The following is an 18670-nucleotide window of genomic DNA, read 5'->3' as shown; positions in this document are numbered from 1 at the left end:
ATACAAACTCTCGTAACAGCTCAGCAGCAGACAATGTCCACTCTGGTTTCTCAGTCGCTCTGACCAATCGTTCACTCAGTCCTATCGGTCCTGTTCATGTTTTTGTTTTTTTTTTTTTTTTTTTTTGTATTCGAGTTCATTCATTTCATTTCATCTTTTTGAATCCTTTTGGACGATGGACGTCTCGCTGGAGCTCATTGTCGCGTTGGCGCTGACTGTGCTCGCCATTGCCGCCGCTGCAGGTAACGAACGCTCTCCCTCCCCTATCCCCACGCCGCGCCTCTGATCTCTACACTCGAGTCCTCGTCGGCTTCATCAGTCTGGGTCGGTTTTGGGGGGAGGTCACTCACTCGGTCGCTCACCGTTCTGCTCGTGTTGCTTTTGTGTATTGTGTGCTCAGTCTATCTGCGCGTCTTCCGTCGTGGATCGCTCCGTCGCTCGGCAGTCCTGCTCGTTGGCATTGCAAACTCGGGCAAGACGGTGCTATTCCAGCAGGTGAGGCTCAAGAGACCCGAGGACGGAAGGGGAGGAAGTGTGTGGTTCACTTGATTCAGTCCATTCGAGAGCGTGCCAACATCTCGACCACTGTGCAATCAAGTCGTGATACGTGCTTTGAAAAGCATGGCTGTGCTTGGGTTGTGCTTTAGTTTAATGCTCCAGTCCTGCTGAAGCAGCGATTGGACTCGACTTCAACCACAAAAACCCGACCGACTCTCACTTTGCATGACTTTGTTGCAGTTGTCGCGTGGCCAGTTCATCTCAACGTTCACTAGTGTCGTACCGAACTCTGGCACATTCGCTCTTCATGGAGATAAGGTAAACGTTGCGTCTTGTTCTTTTGGGTCGGCGGCCCGTATTTTGTTTCATTCATCCTCACTCGTTGTTCTGCTCACTTACAGAGCGCGACACCGGCGCTGTACAAGGTTGTGGACATTCCCGGACATGATCGTATTCGTCATCGCGTTCTTGACGAGCTGGCAACCGATGCCAAGGGCGTCGTGTTTGTGGTTGATTCCGCCAATTTGATGTCCGAGCTGCGAACGATGTCTCAGTAGGTCTTTTTGATTGTTGAATTCGAAAAGAATGCCCGTGTTCTGCAGACCCCTCTTTCGAGGCCAAGCATGGAAGTGCCATTTTGCCAGCAGAAGCTAACTAGCGAAACTCTTTGATCTTCTGCAGGTTTTTGTACGACGTCCTTTCCCACCGAAGCTTGGCTGTTCCTGTTCGAATTTTGTGCAACAAGCAAGACTTGCTGACAGCGATGGACAGCGACAATGTGAAATCTCAGTTGGAAACCGAATTGTAAGGCCAAACGCCTCCTTCAACCGTCTCAAAACTTGCATCGCACCAGCTCACTCGCATTCCCCCCCCCCTTACTTCTCGTCGCAGAAACATTATTCGCAAGACTCGCATAGCAGCACCAACGTCGCTCGATGAAACGAACGACACGACGACGCGAGAGCTCGGCAATCCCGACGAGCCCTTCAATTTTGAACAACTTGGCTCCCAAGTGACATTTATGGAAGCGTCGGGCAAGGACGGCAGCCATCTCGATGCTCTGCGCGATTGGATTGCACAATTGTAATCACCTCCCCTTTCCCCCCCCCCCCTGTTTGTTCTCTTCTCTCCCGTTTGTTGATGTTCAACTTCTTGTCTATCTGGGCACGCGCTTGATGCGAAAAATTACAAAAATACAATATTTGAGAATAAAAATCAGACAACGTCGACAATCAAAATTTTTGGAAAGGCAGAGAAATCGAAATCATCGAGTTAGTCCACCATTGTTCGTGGTGTAACCAGCACGCTGCAGTTGGCGGCGCTCTTCCTCTCGCTCCTTCTCCAGGGTGCCTTCGATGGCAGCTCGGAGCTCCTTGAGGGTCACGACGCCAACAACACGACCATGCGAGGTCACGAAGGCGTGCGTCAAGCCCAGCAACGAGAACAGCGTGTGCACCTACAAAAATCAGTGACAGTGAGCCAAACAAGCGCGCAAATCACCAGCAAACACCGAACAACCGGCACGGTACCTTGTGGAGCGAAGTGCGGGCAACAATCTGGAATGGAGAAGCATCCACACGGCGACCTGACAAGTCGACACTTTCGCGGAGCAGCTCGAGCTTTCGTTGAAGAATGGCCTCTGCAGGCACAGACAGCGTATGTTGCGCTCCATCATCATCGTTGCCGTCGTCTTGAAGAGCATCCTCAGAAACGAACGACGTGTTAAAGATACGAGTGGAGGCGCGTCGAACGGCAATCTCGCCCTCAGCCTGTACAAACGCAAGAATTCTGAATCAGCAAGCAGCAACAAGAGCAGGCAGCAACAAGAGCAGGCAGCAACAAGAACAGGAACAGCAAAAAAGCGCGAGCAAGAAAGACAAGAGAGAAACAAATGAGAAGGTGGAGCCACAAACCAAATAAGTGTCGCGGCCAACGCCGGGCTCTTCAAACTCGCGTGTGGGTGAGCCAGAGCGTGAGCCCGCGCGCGAACTCGAGCGCGAGCCGGCACGCGAGCCTGGCCGTGAGTTGTTTCGCGAGTCAATGCCAATGGACGCCTCCAAGCCAGCAATAGTCTGCTTCACATCGACGATGGCACGAGCCAGTTGTCGCGCCAGCATTGACTCCAAGTGGTCTCTTCGGATGGAGCCGATGAGGATCATGTTGTCTGGTCGGCAAAAACAAGAAAACAAACAAGGCACAATCAGATCAGGCCGCTTGTTTGCAGGGGGACGGGGTGGAGATGGTCGGTGATTGAAAATTACCTTCGGAATCGACAATTGGATAGGAGCGATGGTGGGACTGCGCCAACAGGCGCTGAATGTCCGCGTAGGTCGACTTGGCGCTAATCCAGAACAGATCCGAATTCATAATGTCTCCGGCGGTCGTGTTGTACGTCCTGAAATTCAAAAGCACAAAAAAAAAATCAATCAACTCGCAGTTCAAACAGACTGACTCCAAAAAAAAAAAAGCAGCAAAACGACCAACGCTGCATACTTTTTCTTGCGCAGATCGGGCAGATACGGAAGCTTCTTGATCTGGATGATGGACTCGTAGAAGGACGGCATGAGCGCTTGGGACACGGCGTTGGAAATCAGAACAGCAATCATGACTGGGAGAATGTGGTGGATTTGCCCAGTCAATTCAAAGACGATAACGGAGGTCGAGATCGTGTGGGTAACACCCGCAGCAAGGGCAGCTGCACCGACGACAGCATAGCCACCAGGAATGATCGCTGCAGAGACGCTGTCGCTGATGCCGTGCGGGAACATGACCGCCATGAGCTCACCCATGAAGCGACCATAGGCGGCACCGACAACAAAGATGGGAACGAAAACACCAGCAGGCACGGGCAGAGCAACAGCCAGGGCTGTCATGATGAACTTGAAGCACATGAACAGCAGAAGGGTGAAGAAAATGTTGGGAGAATCCCAGTCGCCCGACGTCGAGAGCTTCGTCGACGAAAAGAGCTCGTTGATGGCCTCCTTCTGCGTCAGTCCCATAAAGTGGCCCATGAACTTTGGAAAGTTGAACGTGGCAATCAGGAAGATGACAATGGTCGGATAAATGTAGCGGTTTTCGCCCAATCGCGGCCAGCGGGTAATAACGCGACGGCGCACTTCGATGAGTTGGCGGTGCGTCCACACAAAGAATGCAGCCAAAAAGCCGGCAATCACACCGATGATGGCAAAAGCAAAAAGCTCCTGAGCATTGTATGGGAATTCGTCAAACTCGGTCGTAAAGAGTGCGGTGATGGTGCCTGTCCGAGAACACCGTTCAAAATGAGATGCAGAAACACAATAGAGAAAGGATCCGGTGTCTACATACTTTCATCGCTGGCAACAAGAGCAAAGAGGCGGAACATCAGAGCGGCCATGACGGCAGCGAAAAAGCCACGCCAGTAGTTGCGGACGGCAAAGTAAGTGGACGTGACCTCGATCGAGAAGAGCACACCACCGATCGGCGCGCCAAAGTTTGACGACACTCCGACGGCACATGCAGCGCTGAGCATTTCCATGCGTCGCGCTTCATTCTGTGGCAATCAGTTGAAGGAGGAGTTTGAGCAAGCAAAGAACACGGCGCGCGGGGAAAAATGACCAATCAAGCCGGAAAGGTAAAACGTACGCGACCAATGCTCTTGAAGACGTGTCTTGAAAGTTTGTGAGAAATGATGGAAGAAATGTGCACTGAAGGGCCTTCTTTGCCCAAGGGAAGGCCGGCACCGAGCGCAGTGCACAGGCCCATCTGAATAGCAGCAAACAGCAACGAATTTACACGTTGTGTGGTCAGCCAAATGGCAGCATCACAGCAAACAACAAAAAACAAGGATGAAAAGAATCGGAAAAACGCACAAACTTGGCCAGGAGAGTGCGGAGAGATAGATAATGGAACAAATCGATGCCCTTAAGAATGGTTTTCATTTCAGGAATGCCAGAGCCTAGGAGAGTCAGCAAAAATCAAACGGAAGAAAAAAAACGACAAAAACACCGAGTCAGACGCAGAGCAAAACACTGCGAGATCGTTTTGCAACATTGAGAGGGGGTGGGAAGGAACACATACCAACGGCAGTCGGGGCAACATAGTGGGTGAAGCCGATCGCAAACACGCCGAACGTGATGGAGAACAAGATCCAGAGGACGTACTGGCCAAACACGACGTCTGTGACGTAAAGCATTTGTTCGCGCACTGCAAAGCACAACGCATTCATGACAGACAGCACAATGTTAGCCATGATGAGCAAACAGTACAACGGAAGACCGACCTTCCATGCCAAAAAACCAAAAAAAAAATCAAGAAAACGAAAACGTTACTTTTCGAGAGCGCGTCGACAAACAGATCGCCTGCTAGACCAATAAAGGCTGAAAGGATACCCAGGAGTGCCAAAAAGATCCAATCATCGCCAAAGCGCTCAAAAAACCAGTAGCGAATCCGCTTGAGGAGCACTGAAGAAGGAAGATGAAAGTTGGTTGTGAGTTTTCCAAGTACCCTCAGCCAACGCCAGCCAACGCCAGCCAAAATTCAAGACAGAATAACAACACGAGCGCCCATACATGTGGTGAAGCTGTTGTCGTAGTAACGCAGGTCCTTGGCTGGCGCGTCTGTGGTGCTGGCGACGGACTCTTCGTCATGGTCGCGCTGGCGGTTTGTGAGCCGCGCGGTCGCCGCGTCCGAGACGCTCTCGTCGCCCGTGAATCCGCCGACATCTGCATTGTTGTTCATGCGCACGTTCGATCGCAGCGAAGCGAGCTTGCTGGACGATGCCACTGCAGCAACGGTCGCTTCCGTCGAGCTCTTGTACCGCCCGTAGCCCTATCCCCCACCCCCACCCCGCAAGTCAAAGCACCATCAAGCAGCAACAGCAACAGGGTGGGCATGTTAGTAATGATTTGGAGTCGTGTCCTGCCAAAGCAACAAGAATTGACCGAGGTTGTGAAGGAGAAGACAAATACGCGAGGACACGCCCGTAGCAAGTTAAAACGCTCTTTGCCGCGGTTTTGCTACTGCTTTATTTCTACCGCACTCCCAAGCTGGTTGGGTTTTGGTACCCCCTTCCTCCAAGTCGTTCTTCCCCGCTCTTCCTTCCCCTCGCTTCCCCTCGCTTGCCCTCCCTTCCCCCGCTCCGCCGCCCCCTCCGCCGCCTGCGATTCCTCCCCACCGGTTGCCCCAAGTCAACCGTCAGAGTTTTGCTCGATCGCGCCAAAGTGACCAACTTTGGTTGATTCTCCATCAGTATCAATGAAAGCCTGCTTTTTTTTTTTTTTTTTTTTTTTGATTTTGAAAATGGCTGCGTTTCCATTGCGTTTCCATTGCTTTTTTTTTTCCATTATGATGATGATGATGATGATGACGATGATTGTTATTCTTCATCACGTACCATTGTCTCTTCAAAGCTGTAGCCGTGCTGAGGGCCGCCGCTCGGTCCTGGGCTCGACACGGCCGTCAGCTCTTGGAAGTCCTCCAGATTGGCGTCCATCTCTCGCTCGCTCCTGCTGACTCGCTGAGTGTGCTACTTTGTTAGTTTGTCAATGTCCTTGGGTGGCAAGCTGGGTGGCTGGAGCGATGAGCGGGGGGGGGGGAATTGCGCCAGAGTGGCTGAAAGTTGGACGAGTTCGAAGTTGATCAATGAAAAGGAGACTGGATCACGTAAAAAGAGATCATGAATCAGGTTCGGAGTGGGTGTAAGATCACGATGAATGAATGCACGGGTGAATGATGGATGGAACGGAGGGATGGCTCGGGTGGACAAGGATGGCCAGCTTGCCTTCTTTCATCAACAAAGTGGACAACCCCCAGACAGGACATGAACAAAAAAGACAAGGTGAATTTATTAAGCACTAATGCAGCTAATGCATGGGATACGGCGGAGGCACGAACGGTGGTGGCACTGGAAAAAATGCAAACAAATAAAACGGAACCAGAACAAATGAGTACAAATCGTCACTCGACCATGCACATCGCATGCAAAGTTGGCTTGACAACAAAAAAGAGCATCTTACTCATCATGTGCGGAGGCTGGCCTGGAGGCATCGCAAAGGGCGGGGGCATGGCGAAAGGCGGAGGCATCGGATACCCGCCAAAAGCCGGTGGTGCGCCCATCGGCTGGAATGGTGGTGGGATCATCATCGGCTGCAGCCCAATTTCACAGCGTACCAGTAAAGTGAGCCACAAATGCAAACGGTTTCCCAACGTGGGCGCTCTCCCTTGACGCCGATCTGTGATTCTTCTCAAAAGACCCAACAAAAACAATCCATCTCTTACCATGCCCGGAGCACCACCCATTCCTGGAGGCGGCAACTGTGCTTGAGGTTCGGCAAAGCGTTGGTGAGGCTTGGACACATTCGAGAAGGGGTTGGACGCCGCAAGCAGACGCTCGGCGGCAGTGCCATGTCGCTCTCCCTTCATGTCCTTCTTGAACGCGTAGGTGACTGAAATCTGACGGTTGCACAGATACTGGCCGTTCATGGCCTCGATTGCTGCATCGGACGCCTCGAACGACGCAAAGTTGACAAAGCCAAATCCGCGTGGGTTGCCATTTTGTTGATCGCGCATGATCTGGAAGCGAGAGAAAGGGAGGTGTGAATCAGCAAAGTCGGTGGGAAGGGAAGGAGAGACTCCGCCAAACGATACAAGGTGGAAAAACAACATTCTGCCACCCAAAAAAAGCACGAAATTTGTCGTACCTTCGGGGTGTGCAAGATGACGCCGAAGGCGCTGAATGTATCGAAGAGCATCTTTTCGTCGACTTCGGTGTCCAGGTTGCCGATGAAGAGGTTGGCGCCAATGTCAATGTCCTTGCGATCGGTTGACTGTCAAAAGAAACGAGCAAAAAAAAAATGAGTGATCCGCCTCCTCCTCATTGGCAAAAACAAGCCATGTCAAGCTCTCTCACCCTGCTAACTCGAATCGGCTTTCCAAAGAGCTTGATCATGTTGAGAATCTTGGTGGCATACTCGGCGTCCTCCTCGGTGGGATATTCCACAAAGCCGTACCCTTGCTGCAAGCCAGACACGCGGTCCTTTGGAATAAAAACGTGTGCTAGTGATTTCAAAGTCAGAACAGCGTATCCACAACGATGAGTGAGGCTTGTTGGCAGACGAAGCGAGTGAATGATTGAGGATGCATTGGGGTCTTCCGTTTTGTCCCGTCCTGATCACGGTTTTCCCCCTTTCCTTCCGTTCTGCCTCTAAGGATGGCACGTTTCATCTCTGAAGCTGAAGCTGCAGCTCCGGCGAAACGAGGCGGCCGAGCCACAGTCCACTTGGTCTCGTCGTTGAGCGATCGTCCAGCCGTTCAACCGCTATGCTCCTCTGTGCTCGATTGGTCTCTGCCTCTGCCACTGCCCCCTACGAAGGCAGAGACACGCCTTCCCCACCACTGCTTGAGCCACGACCACTTACCGACAGGACCTGCTTGGAGGAAGAGCTCCCACAGCAGACGGTCGTTGACGCGATCGTCGAGGTTGCCTACATAGCACGTCGCATCTGCACGAGGATTCAAGCACCCCCCCCCCCAAGGGAACATCAGTGGGAGAGCAAGAAGGTCAGTCGGCAGCACATCAACAAGGGTAACGGCCCGCAAGCAGGGATGGAAAACAGAAAAGGTTGACCCGTTTCTGAGCGGCTCAGACAAGGATGCACGAAATGCAATTCAAAAAAGACGCGCTAAATATCGAAAATCTGGATCTCTCAAACCTTGGTTGCGATTGTCTGCCTTGTTGGCCATCTGAGAGAAGAATAGAGACGATCAAAAAACACAACTGAGCTTTTTCGTTTTTGGATGGAAGATGCTTTTTTTTGTCTGAGAGCCTGAGTTCTACTCGCATTGCAGCGTAGGTACAGTACTTGGAAAAGATTTAATCTGCAAATCAACAGCATCGCGAAAAAGCGCCTTCACGACGAAACATCAAAGAACTTGTTCAACATGCTCTCCAGCGTTGCTGCGTCGTACTTGAGGTACTTTTCAGGAGTCTTACTGAATGGTTCGTCCTTGTATCTGTTCGAGAGTGACGATAGAAAACATGAGCAATAGAGTCAGCTTTCGATCGTAGACAACGGAGAAACAAAACAACACAGAATCCAACTCTTGAGCACGTACCGCTCAAGGAACTTGCTGTACAGCGGAATGATGAGCGTCACGTTGTCGCGGCGCAGTTGATCGCGAAGCTCGGGGTCGGAAATGGTGTACGACTTTTGGGTGCGATAGACCTCGTCAAACTCGTGATTAAACCCTTTGAACTTGTCCTTGATGGCAGAGCGTTCGCTCTTTGACAATTTGCCAGCTTTGGGCTGCTTGGTTTGGTTGCGGTTGACCTCGAGAATGTACTCGATGGCCTTCTTCCAGCTGACCTGGTAATCGTACAAGCAGGCGTGAATCAGCTCGGAGGCGGTCGCCTCAAACTCGGGTCCGAACGCCGCCATGTGCGGCGACTTGCGAACCGTCTTGAGCATGTAATGGAAGTTGTTCAGCTTGAAGATGATGCCCAGGATGTGCGATTCGTACGCATCGCTCTTGGCTTCGATGTTTTTGGTGAGGAAGGAGACGATCCGATCTGTCGGGAGAAAAGGGGGGGGAGGACAAGCCAATGACAAGAGTGTCAGATGGGCCATCAAAGCCGGTAAAACTACAACCCAACAGCACAACAAGAAACATCGTACTCATGTAGGCCACAAGCTGGTTGGTAGAGCCAGCCGCCTGCCCGACACTCTCACGAAGCAGCTGCTCGGCCGTTTCACGATACTGGAAGAGCTTGAGCAGATATGCCACGGTCTGTAATAAGGCGACAATTTGTGAGTCACGAAATTCACAAACAAGGCGTTCGATGTTCCCCTGAAGAATGTCGAATTTCTTACATTTCGAGTCAAAACGTGTACTGTGCCATCGAGGGATAACTTGGACTTGCTCGAAGAGTCGTTCTGCGTAAAGAAGAAGCAAGTCAACGAATCGCCCAAGACGCCACATGCCGTTGCATTGCCGAAACACAAAAACAAAAATAAAACAAAACCACCAGCCTGCTTGCCTTGGTTGCATCTTCGAAATCGTGAAGGCCTCGGTTGCACAGGGTGGATATGGTGGATATCGCAACGTCAATCACTAGGTCCCGATCGCCTGCTTCGAGAGCTCGCTGGAGTTCTTTGGACACGCCGCGAAGCAGCTCGAGAATGTTGAGCAGCTCAAACACGATTGCGCAGTCGCCCTTGCCCAGCTGACGCTTGCCCTTGCTGGCGATGGATTCGATCGAGGTGATGAAATGCTCGAGGGGAGCTTTGCAAAGCGTGGAGAAGGTCACGTCAAAGTGGGCGGCGGGAAGCACGCGCTGCGCGAGGACGCGCTCGGCCTTCATTTGCCGCAAAAACACGGTGATGGTGTCAAGGAATGGATGGGTGCCTTTTTCGTACGCCATGGCAGTCAGCTCTGATTCGCCGCTCTTCTTTTCCTTGCCCGGCAGGCCAATGGTGGACGAGGTGCGCTTGTGCTGGAAAGCGGCCGTCATTCGCCGGATTTTCATGGAATCCACAGCGGCGTTTGCGGCAGACGAGTCGGATGTGGCGGACGCGGAGGAGGCTGAAGTGATGGACGCAGCTGAGGCCACCGATGCCGAGGGCGCTAGCGAAGAGCCCGCATCCACGGAAGGGCCCGTGATGGCTGCAGGTCGAGTGCCCGCTCGCGCACCTGGCACAGATCCGGCCACGGAGGCATACATTTGCGATACAACCAAGCTTTGCAGCATGTCGACAATGTGGGCAGAACGGAGCTCGGCATACGCAGCACTAAACGAGGAAAGACGCCCGGCATCCGCCAGCCAGCTTGCCATCGTTGTGAGAGCAACAATGGTTGCTTCCGGCATCAAAGGCTTCGTCGCGACGCTTGCCCCATCAGCCGAAGCGTCCTCTGCTCGTGCGGAAGGGTGCGTAAGAGGGGGGCATCAGACATTGAACCAACAAAAAAATAGACCGAACGCGCAACTGCTCACCCCATGCGCCCGCAAGCAAGTCATCAATCGATTTCTTTTGGCTGCCGTTCTTGCTGTGATTGGAAACCACCGATCGGAATTCGGCCTCGAGAGAATTCAAGCCAGACTCTTGTTGCGATTTCTGCGCGAGTTCAAGGCAATGTCAGAGCAGGGGAGGGAGGTGCAGAAACGAAAGGCAAAATGCTGCCAACAATGAAACATGCGCAATTAATTGCACTTGACTTACCAGCAGCGAGACCGTGACCTCGGAGCCTTTGGGAGTCTCTTTGGCGAAAAACTGCAGCGCGGTCTGAATCCGTTGCATTGCACGCAGAAACTCCTTCAGGTTCTCTCCAGGACTGTGTATCGCCCAAGTAACGCGACACAACGCCGTCACACACACACAGGCAAAAGAATAAGCTTTTGAGCTTTCATTTCAAAAGCCACCATCCACAACTGAAAACTGCATCTCACCCTGCGAGAAGCACTGGAGCCACGTCGCTCACGACATCATAATTTGCCAGGCCAGTTTCAAAGATTTTGATTGTCGACGTGATGTGCTCCTGCGCCGAGGTGAGGCTCAGCGTCTCGTCGTGCACCGGACGGATGGACGACTCGAGCGCCACAAGTCGATTTTCAAAGGAAGTGAGCATTTCCGCCTACAATAAGCGTGGACCAATCCCAGTTAGAATAGAGTCAGATGTTGAATCGAGTCTGTCAAAGCTCTCTTGTGGTACGTGTGGATGCATTGACTTTGACTGCCTTTTGCATTCGTATGAACGAAGCGTCAAGGACGTAGACAGTGGCCCGCTGCTGCTGGATGTGCCCCATACCCCATCGCCATGATGATGATGATGACGATGCCTCGTGATTGGATGCTTGATGGACTCGCTTCAAAGTCCTCTTACCATGCCCTTGGACAGCGCAGTGGACTTCTTGAGGCCCTCGCGAATGACATACAAGCGGTCGTCGTCGGCCTTGATCCGCTCGTCAATCTGCCGCCGCTTGTCGCTGATGGCCGCAATGTCAAAGCGCGCATCACTGAGGACAAGCACGAGAAAGTGAGACGCGGGGGGGGGGGAAAGGAGGCTCAGCATGCCAATCAGGTTGAATCGGCTTCAATGGAGAATCGTTACCTTGCAAGGGCAGCCATACTGAACTGCTTGGAAAATAGCGACTGGATCACTGAATTCATAACCAGTATTTTTGAATAGAATAACAGAGTGAGAGAGAGAGAGAGAGAGAGAGAGAGACGTAGAGCTACAGAAGTAGATCTACAGTGGATTCGCATTGCGTTTAAGAAGAGCCTCGATCTGCATGCTTGCTGTCCCCTTCAGAGCGATTCTACTGTAGATTGGGAGTTGCAATCATTTGAAAGTGTTTTTGAGCTGTTCTGAGATTGTCTGAGAATGGAAAACACTCACATCACTCCTCATTTTCAATGCTGCAGATTGCACGGCAGATTAGAACCATGTCCACGACTGCCACTGCTCCAAGTAACAATCGGGCCTGCTATTTGTTTTGCTGGCTTGGGATTGGACTGGATTTCGCCCTGTCTGAGAATTCGAGTTTGGAGTGTGCAGCTCAAGATGGAACAATTGCCTGGCACTTGGATTGCCTGACAAACAGATCCGTTCAAGATTGCGCTCGTCCAGATGCTCTGTGGCGCAGACAAGCAAGCCAACCTGGACAACGCTGCGTCCCACATTGAAACGGCGGCAGACAACGGCGCCAAGCTTGTCATTCTGCCGGTAAGGCGAGAAACTCGCATATGATCTCAAGCCACATACAGTCTCGTTCTGGCTGGTATATCCTGCTATTGATGTGATGTCGTGATTTTTAATGTTTGAATCATCTGGTTGGCTCCTCGGCGCTTCTGGCACGGTACGCTTTCATGCAGGAGTGCTTCAATTCGCCGTATGGCACAAAGTTCTTCCCAGAGTATGCCGAGCCAATCCCAGGACCGTCGACCTCTGCCCTCGCAGCAGTCGCCAAGAAGCGCGGAATCTACTTGATTGGAGGTATGACGGTGCTCGCGTTTGGTTTGCCGCGAACGTTCATAGCTCGATTTTGGGTCATTCTGACAAGGCTCGTGTTGTTGCGAGATTGCGCAGGGTCCATCCCAGAACGCGATCAAGATAAGCTTTACAACACATCCACAGTGTTTGACACGCGTGGAGAGCTGATTGCAAAGCATCGAAAGGTACTTGAACGGCCAATCGCAACACAATTTCAGTTTGTTTTGATGCACTAAACTTGCACTGCTGTTTCTCGTATAGGTGCACCTCTTTGACATTGACGTTCCCGGAAAGATTCGCTTCCAAGAGTCTGAAACGTTGACGGCTGGGAATGCACTGACAGTCGTGGAGACGGGTAAACGCATCTGCACACAGAATTCCGTCAGTTTTTCATCCCTGCTCACCAACTGATTGACTCGACTGGACCTTGGATCAGAGTTTTGCAAGATTGGGCTTGCAATCTGCTACGATATTCGGTTCCCCGAGCTGGCCCTGCTGTCTGTCAAGCAAGGTTTGTTTTTTGGTTGCAGAAATGTTTGAGCGCGATCAAGCCAACCTCTCCATTGTGTTTTTGTTTTCTTCATTTCGTTGCACCAGGTTGTAAATTCCTTGTCTATCCTGGAGCATTCAACATGACGACTGGACCAATGCATTGGGAGCTCTTGGCTCGCGCGCGGTAAACTTGCGAACGAATGCGCTTTCATTTCGCTTGAACTTGGCTAACATGTGACTGTGACTTGTGGTGAAATTGCCCTTCTGTTCATAGAGCTGTGGACAACCAGGTTTGAAAATCAAGGGCTGCGATTTTGTGTGTGTGTGTGTGTTGTGTGCGATTTGGCTCACTCTTTTCGGTTTGTTTGCTTGTTGCAGGCATTTGTTGCCGTAGTGTCGCCTGCGCGAGATGTTGATTCTGGCTATGTTGCATGGGGTCACAGCACTGTCGTCAACCCTTGGTAAGTTGTTGATTCGTTCCTCGAGTTGGCGCGTGCTGGTGGACAAAAAACTCAAATACTGACGACGTTTTCTCGCAGGGGAGACATTGTCGCCAAAACCGACCATACTCCTGGTATCGTGTATGCCGACATTGGTAAAAGCAATCTGCGTGATGAGGCTGTTGTTGGCAAAGTCGGCCTCTTCATCTGTTAACGTTGATGTCACTGCAAAAACAGACTTGTCTATCGTGGACGCCGCTCGAAGCGCCATTCCAGTCCAGTTCCAAAAGCGAACGGACATGTACAAGGTCGAACTGCAACAGTAGCCATGTGCGAAGTTTGATCTCCTCATTGTACAAGACAAATCCAGCATTCATTATCACAATGGTGCACCTGGCACTCCTTCATTTGGCACGAAGCCGCAGATACTCGGGGTGCGTCATGCGGAACTTGACGCTCTGGTAGCGAGTCAGTTTAATGTTCGAGCGCACCTCCTCTGTGATTTTGGCGCGGTAGCCGCCCTTGCGGAGCAGGGAATCGATGGCCTCGATCTTTGTCCATCCTTGCTCGGGCATGACCTCCGGCAGGTAGGTGGCCGTTTCCTTGTAACCGCCTTCGGTGACAAACTCAATCCAGATGCCATGCACGCCAATCTCCCAATCGAGGTAGTCTGCAGCATCCTCAAAGTTGATCAGCAGCGACACGCCGCAGGTCAAGTGTGGCAGCTCTTTCTCGCTGATGGGAGAGAATCGCCTGTCCTTGAGGGCGCTAGCAGAAGCAACGAGTTAGTCGTGGTGCATCTGCACAAAGAACTCCCATCTCTCGCAATCGTGTTGGAACGTACCTTCGCAACGAAAATTCCGCCAACCCATCATGCAACGGGCGTGCGCTGAATGTGCCAATGCAACCGCGCAATGCGTAAGAATGCTCCGAATGAGCATCCTCCGACGACGTTGGATGCGAATGGCCTTTGTTTAGCATGTTCCAAGTGACAAACAGGGGACTGTGTGTGTGTGTGGAAGCAACCCGAGAACCAAGACGAAACATTGGTGAAGCGAGTGAGATCAGGTTCCAAATGGCAACCACAAAACAAAACAACAAACGCTCAAAATCTCGAAATCTCGGGAACAAAGTATTCAAAAATCTGAGAAATTCTGAGATTTGTCTTGTTGTCGGCGTTTGTCTTCATCCGGTCATCAATTCCGCCAAAGCACACGCTTCCATTGGCGCTCAGCCACCACCACGCTTGCTCATAAACCCCATGCTGCAGCCGCTCCAGTTCAATACCACATCCATAGCGAGCTCGAGTTCGCTTTCAGCTCTTTCATCGAACGAAGCGAAATGAGGTTCGGCGGTCGAATATGCGAAATTTGCGGGACAATCCGTTCTCGCTCACCCTGCAGCACCGCACAGCAAACAAGCAAAACAAGCAGAATTACACCAAAGCAACGTACTAGGACTCGTTGCCAAAGCTCGGAGGCGCGACCGGGTGCCGCGACGAAAAGTGGTTGCTGAGTGTGTCAAAGCAATACCGGCACAGGTCGGCCGAGAGCGCCGTCGTCGTTGTGGCTGACATGTTGTTCAAAGCGCACGCTTGGTTGGAACAGCACAGAAGGAGGAAGGGGGACAATATTAACTCGAAATTGTTAACGAGATGGGCAAAGTTGCAAAAGCGCAGGCAGAAACCGATGCAAAGATGAGTGAGTTTCAATGCTAAATTCAGTCACTTGGGATGCATTTGCATGGTTATCAAAAGGTGTGCATTTCATTGACGGATCAAAATGAGGTTTCAAATCAAAAAAAAAGAAAAGTTCAGAAAGGGTTTGTTTGTGTTTTAACAAGAAAAAAAAAAGCAAAAGGGCTTCGACAGCGTTTGTTTTTTTTTTACTCGTCGTCGTCCGACGCATCATCGCCGTCGTCTTCCTCGTCCTCTTCTTCTTCATCGTCATCGTCATCATCATCATCGTCATCCTCGTCCATATCGTCGTCGTCGTCGTCGTCGGCCTCGACATCTTCCGCAGCGCGGCGGCCAGACCGTTGTTCGTCGAGCAGATCGTCGTCGTCGTCCTCATCGCTGTCGTGGAGGTCGTCAAAGTCCATGGCGCCGTCGCCAGCAAGCTCGCCTTCTTCTTCCGAGTCTGTGTTGACATTTGTCGAGCAAAGTTAAGCGAGACAATGAGAATAAATCCAAAATGTGCTGGAAATCCTTTCACCCATCCCGTCACTCTCACCTTCTTGATAAACAGTGCGAGGCCGTGTAAGTTCCTCGTCGATATCGTTATCGCCGACCTCAACTTGAGCGCGCGAAGCAATCTACGAGCAGAAACAGTGTGAGACAAACGGAAGAGCAAAATGCAACGGAAGAGCGACGCCATCCTCCTCTCTTCAAAGAACCGCATACCTGAGAAATGATCAAGTCCAATCGACCAGAAAGCTTGAGGAGCTTCTTGAAAACGGACAGCCGAGCGTCGACGAGTTGATACAAGCCGGAAAGCGCCTCAACGAGATTGGGGACGGTCATCAGATAGGCCGTGTGCACGAGCAACAAGCCACGAATCCAGATGAGCAGGGTCAGGCCGCGACTGGGCTTGGCCTGGAACTTTTCGACAATTAGGGTCAGGAAGGGGATGACGTAGGATGCGGGAAGCTTCTTCATCGTGTTGCGAATGACTGCCTCGTTCGAGACACTCAAGCAGTCCTCCAAAAGCTGGTTGTCGCCGCTGTGCAGTGCTTGCACGAGCATTTGCACCAGCGAATGTGCTTTCGGCGGAGCTCGGCCGCTCAAACCGCCGCTCTGTTGTTGTTGCAGTTGTTGTTGCAGGCCGCTGTTCAGCTGTAGTGTGTCGAGTTGCTGTTCGAGTGTGACCTGTTCAATCACAATGTCCGTTTTCAAGTGAGACTGTAGGCTGCATGGATTGACGTTTCATTCCATCCCAGCAGACAGATTGCCCGCCTACCTCGTCGTCTGCACCCGATGACTTGGCCTTGGCGTTTTTGGCAGACTTGTCTGCTGTTGGTGCACTCGAAACAACGGTGACGTTCTGTTGGACGGCACCCGAAGATGCGCGGGCATCTCGCTACAAGCAAAAATAACCCCCAAAAAAAAACACAGCAACGAGCAACCCAAAGTGAGCCACAAGTCAGTCGAACGCAAGCACACGAGGCAGCAAACCACGCCCGACAAGATGTTGTGTCACGCACGTTGGAATCGAGCAACAAGCCGGCGGTAACATCGCGACTCAACAGCACATTCTCTTGCGCAACGTTTTGCTCTGAAAGGAAGGCCACGGCCTCGAAGGAAGGCTTGATCAGTGTGTCGCGGCAGACAGTCACGCGAGCGTCGGTCGACTCGGCAAAAGTCGCGGCAAAGATTGGTACTGGCTGGTTGGCGAGGCTAACGTTGCTGTTCTTGAATTGGATGGTGCTGACGGCCGAAATGACTGTGGGCTTGGATGGTCGCTTATCGACAGGGAACGACCAGACTCGTGCAACGCCATCGTCGCAAGGAGCGGCAATGTAAAAGTTCTGTGACAGAAACCGAGGATGGAAATTGTATGTGCGAACAAACACAAAAAAAAAAAAAGAGCGAAAAGTGAGTCAAAAACACCAAAGGAACCTTGCCAAAGCAATGATACAGAAACAAAAACAGAGAGAGAGAGAGAGAGACAGCGTACATCTTGAATACGGGAGCAGCTGGCGTTCAGCGGGACGGCCTTCTTGGCAGTCAGCGATGCGAGGGCGACCGAAACACCGGCAGCACTTTGCGAGGAAGGATCCCAGACGTTAATCATACGCTCGCCAGCAGCGACGGACACAAACAGCGGAGGAGTGCCGGTGGCAGTCGTTGGCAAGAAGGCGAGAGCGGTAACATTGTGTTCGTGGCCCGTAAAGCTCTGCAAAGAGGGGGAGAAACAAAACGATGAGACACTTTTTGTGTGAGAACCGGCTGCACGCCAACCCTCAGACCGAAGCAAACTCCCCCAAAGAAACCATACCTTGACTTCCTTCTTGGTCGCCAAGTCCCACAGCTTGATGGATCGGCCGGCGGACAGAAGCGTGCCGGATTCTGCGCTGTAGGCAAGCGCGTTAACGGCGAGCTTGTCGGCCTTCCACTTGCTGACCATCTGACCCGTGCGCGCATTCCACTCAATGATGGTCTTGTCTGCAGAGCCAGAGAAGAGAGTTTCGCCGTCCTCGCGCCACGCAAGGCAGTTGACGCGGTCTGCGTGCGGTGTCAGAGCGGCACTGCCAGCAGACGACGCCGAGCCGGCTGCTGCGCCAGCAAGCGTGTGCAGAATAGCGCCTTCCTGGATGCTAAAGATGACGACGGATCCCGACGCAGTGCCGTACGCCAAGAGTGCAGCTGGAGCAGCAGCAGCGGCGGCAGTGGCTGATTCGACGCGTCGCTTCTTGTTCTTCTTGCCCGTCTGCGCCCACCCAGCCAAGATAGACAAGATGAGTTAACAGTGCAGGTCAGGATCATCATCATCATCATCCTATTGCCTCGTCCCATCTCATCGGAGCTCATTTCCCCCCTTCTTCCTTCTCCACCAAACCGTCCCACAACCCCACCCCCACCCTCCACCTGTCTCTTGCTTGCTCGACTCTTGCATCGAACTTGTCAATCATTCATCATCAACATCTTTTCATGAGTCGGAGCTGCCTCTCTCTCAAAACGCAATGCAAGTCCACACACGTGGAAATCCTCCCGCTTCCCATTCACTCCCATTCACCCCTTTCACCCCTACGCTCACGCATCACCCCCTCTTCCCCTGTGGCGTTCGTTTCTTATTCCCATCTCGACTCTGGGCCAATCCTTGTCACTTTTCGCTGCGCTTCTCCCTCTCTCTTTGTGTCTTCCAATGCACTCTCACTCAATGGAGCTGAGCTCCTCGTGGCCCAATGCTCTCTCTATTGCTCTTCCCCACCTCTTCCCCTCTCATCTCCCACAGCAGCGTCACCCCCCCCCCTCCGGCTTGTAATAACAACTCTCACCTCGTCGCTCGAGCCGGCTGCGGCTGCGGTGGTGGTGGTGGTGGTGCCGAGCGCAATGCAAGTGACTGGGTCTGCCAGCCGCGATGCATCCGTGAATGTGAGCAGGTCGCTCGTCAGGCCCTGCAGCTGCCGGTACACGCGCAGGCGGCCGTCTGCCGAGATGGCTGCAAACTGATCGCCGCGGGGTCCGTCAAACTGCAGGTGGGTGGGCTTCGACGCGCTCATTGCTTTTGGACTTGGAGCACACGTGTAGATTGAAGAAAAGAAGAACAAAAGGAGTG

At 52.2% G+C, this 18670-nt stretch overlaps 7 protein-coding genes across 7 annotated transcripts; 2 read left to right on the top strand and 5 right to left on the bottom strand.

The window, feature by feature from the left end:
• The first annotated feature begins 152 nt into the window (after positions 1-152).
• On the top strand, positions 153-1730 carry CAOG_06061 (hypothetical protein). The gene is made up of 6 exons (XM_004345601.2): positions 153-242; positions 401-495; positions 739-816; positions 900-1051; positions 1180-1302; positions 1390-1730. The coding sequence occupies exons 1-6, from the start codon at positions 176-178 to the stop codon at positions 1583-1585; spliced, it is 711 nt and encodes a 236-aa protein (XP_004345651.1). The 5' UTR covers positions 153-175; the 3' UTR covers positions 1586-1730.
• Positions 1671-6120, bottom strand: CAOG_06060 (voltage-gated chloride channel protein). Its single transcript, XM_004345600.2, has 12 exons — positions 5870-6120; positions 5046-5304; positions 4806-4937; positions 4555-4680; positions 4347-4432; positions 4120-4239; positions 3823-4027; positions 2992-3754; positions 2760-2893; positions 2412-2662; positions 2028-2267; positions 1671-1954 (listed from the first exon to the last, which is right to left on the bottom strand). Exons 1-12 carry the CDS (start codon positions 5966-5968, stop codon positions 1763-1765), a joined length of 2607 nt encoding a protein of 868 aa, XP_004345650.2. The 5' UTR covers positions 5969-6120; the 3' UTR covers positions 1671-1762.
• Positions 6121-6307: 187 nt separating this feature from the next.
• CAOG_06059 (splicing factor 3B subunit 4) lies at positions 6308-8244 on the bottom strand. Its single transcript, XM_004345599.2, has 7 exons — positions 8187-8244; positions 7893-7976; positions 7385-7530; positions 7176-7301; positions 6754-7047; positions 6492-6621; positions 6308-6379 (listed from the first exon to the last, which is right to left on the bottom strand). The coding sequence occupies exons 1-7, from the start codon at positions 8215-8217 to the stop codon at positions 6339-6341; spliced, it is 852 nt and encodes a 283-aa protein (XP_004345649.1). The 5' UTR covers positions 8218-8244; the 3' UTR covers positions 6308-6338.
• Positions 8245-8330: 86 nt separating this feature from the next.
• Positions 8331-11609, bottom strand: CAOG_08940 (hypothetical protein). Its single transcript, XM_011272309.1, has 10 exons — positions 11581-11609; positions 11353-11485; positions 10919-11103; positions 10692-10803; positions 10466-10586; positions 9512-10383; positions 9345-9407; positions 9150-9261; positions 8590-9043; positions 8331-8487 (listed from the first exon to the last, which is right to left on the bottom strand). Exons 1-10 carry the CDS (start codon positions 11595-11597, stop codon positions 8385-8387), a joined length of 2172 nt encoding a protein of 723 aa, XP_011270611.1. The 5' UTR covers positions 11598-11609; the 3' UTR covers positions 8331-8384.
• A 268-nt stretch (positions 11610-11877) lies between these two features.
• On the top strand, positions 11878-13779 carry CAOG_06056 (nitrilase). The gene is made up of 11 exons (XM_004345596.2): positions 11878-11940; positions 12074-12195; positions 12345-12465; positions 12559-12647; positions 12724-12817; positions 12899-12973; positions 13060-13138; positions 13229-13244; positions 13333-13415; positions 13494-13549; positions 13632-13779. Exons 1-11 carry the CDS (start codon positions 11886-11888, stop codon positions 13718-13720), a joined length of 879 nt encoding a protein of 292 aa, XP_004345646.2. The 5' UTR covers positions 11878-11885; the 3' UTR covers positions 13721-13779.
• Positions 13722-15157, bottom strand: CAOG_08939 (hypothetical protein). The gene is made up of 3 exons (XM_011272308.1): positions 14849-15157; positions 14239-14397; positions 13722-14162 (listed from the first exon to the last, which is right to left on the bottom strand). Exons 1-3 carry the CDS (start codon positions 14968-14970, stop codon positions 13799-13801), a joined length of 645 nt encoding a protein of 214 aa, XP_011270610.1. The 5' UTR covers positions 14971-15157; the 3' UTR covers positions 13722-13798.
• On the bottom strand, positions 15085-18659 carry CAOG_08938 (hypothetical protein). The gene is made up of 8 exons (XM_011272307.1): positions 18390-18659; positions 17390-17821; positions 17069-17287; positions 16596-16919; positions 16352-16471; positions 15796-16260; positions 15626-15707; positions 15085-15532 (listed from the first exon to the last, which is right to left on the bottom strand). Exons 1-8 carry the CDS (start codon positions 18612-18614, stop codon positions 15279-15281), a joined length of 2121 nt encoding a protein of 706 aa, XP_011270609.1. The 5' UTR covers positions 18615-18659; the 3' UTR covers positions 15085-15278.
• Between the last annotated feature and the right edge of the window lie 11 nt (positions 18660-18670).

This window comes from Capsaspora owczarzaki, assembly GCF_000151315.2.
Source record: "Capsaspora owczarzaki ATCC 30864 unplaced genomic scaffold supercont2.10, whole genome shotgun sequence".
Lineage (NCBI taxonomy): Eukaryota > Filasterea > Ministeriida > Capsasporidae > Capsaspora > Capsaspora owczarzaki.
The sequence above is the reverse complement of the archived record's forward strand: the minus strand, read 5'-3'. Positions and strand labels throughout refer to the sequence as shown.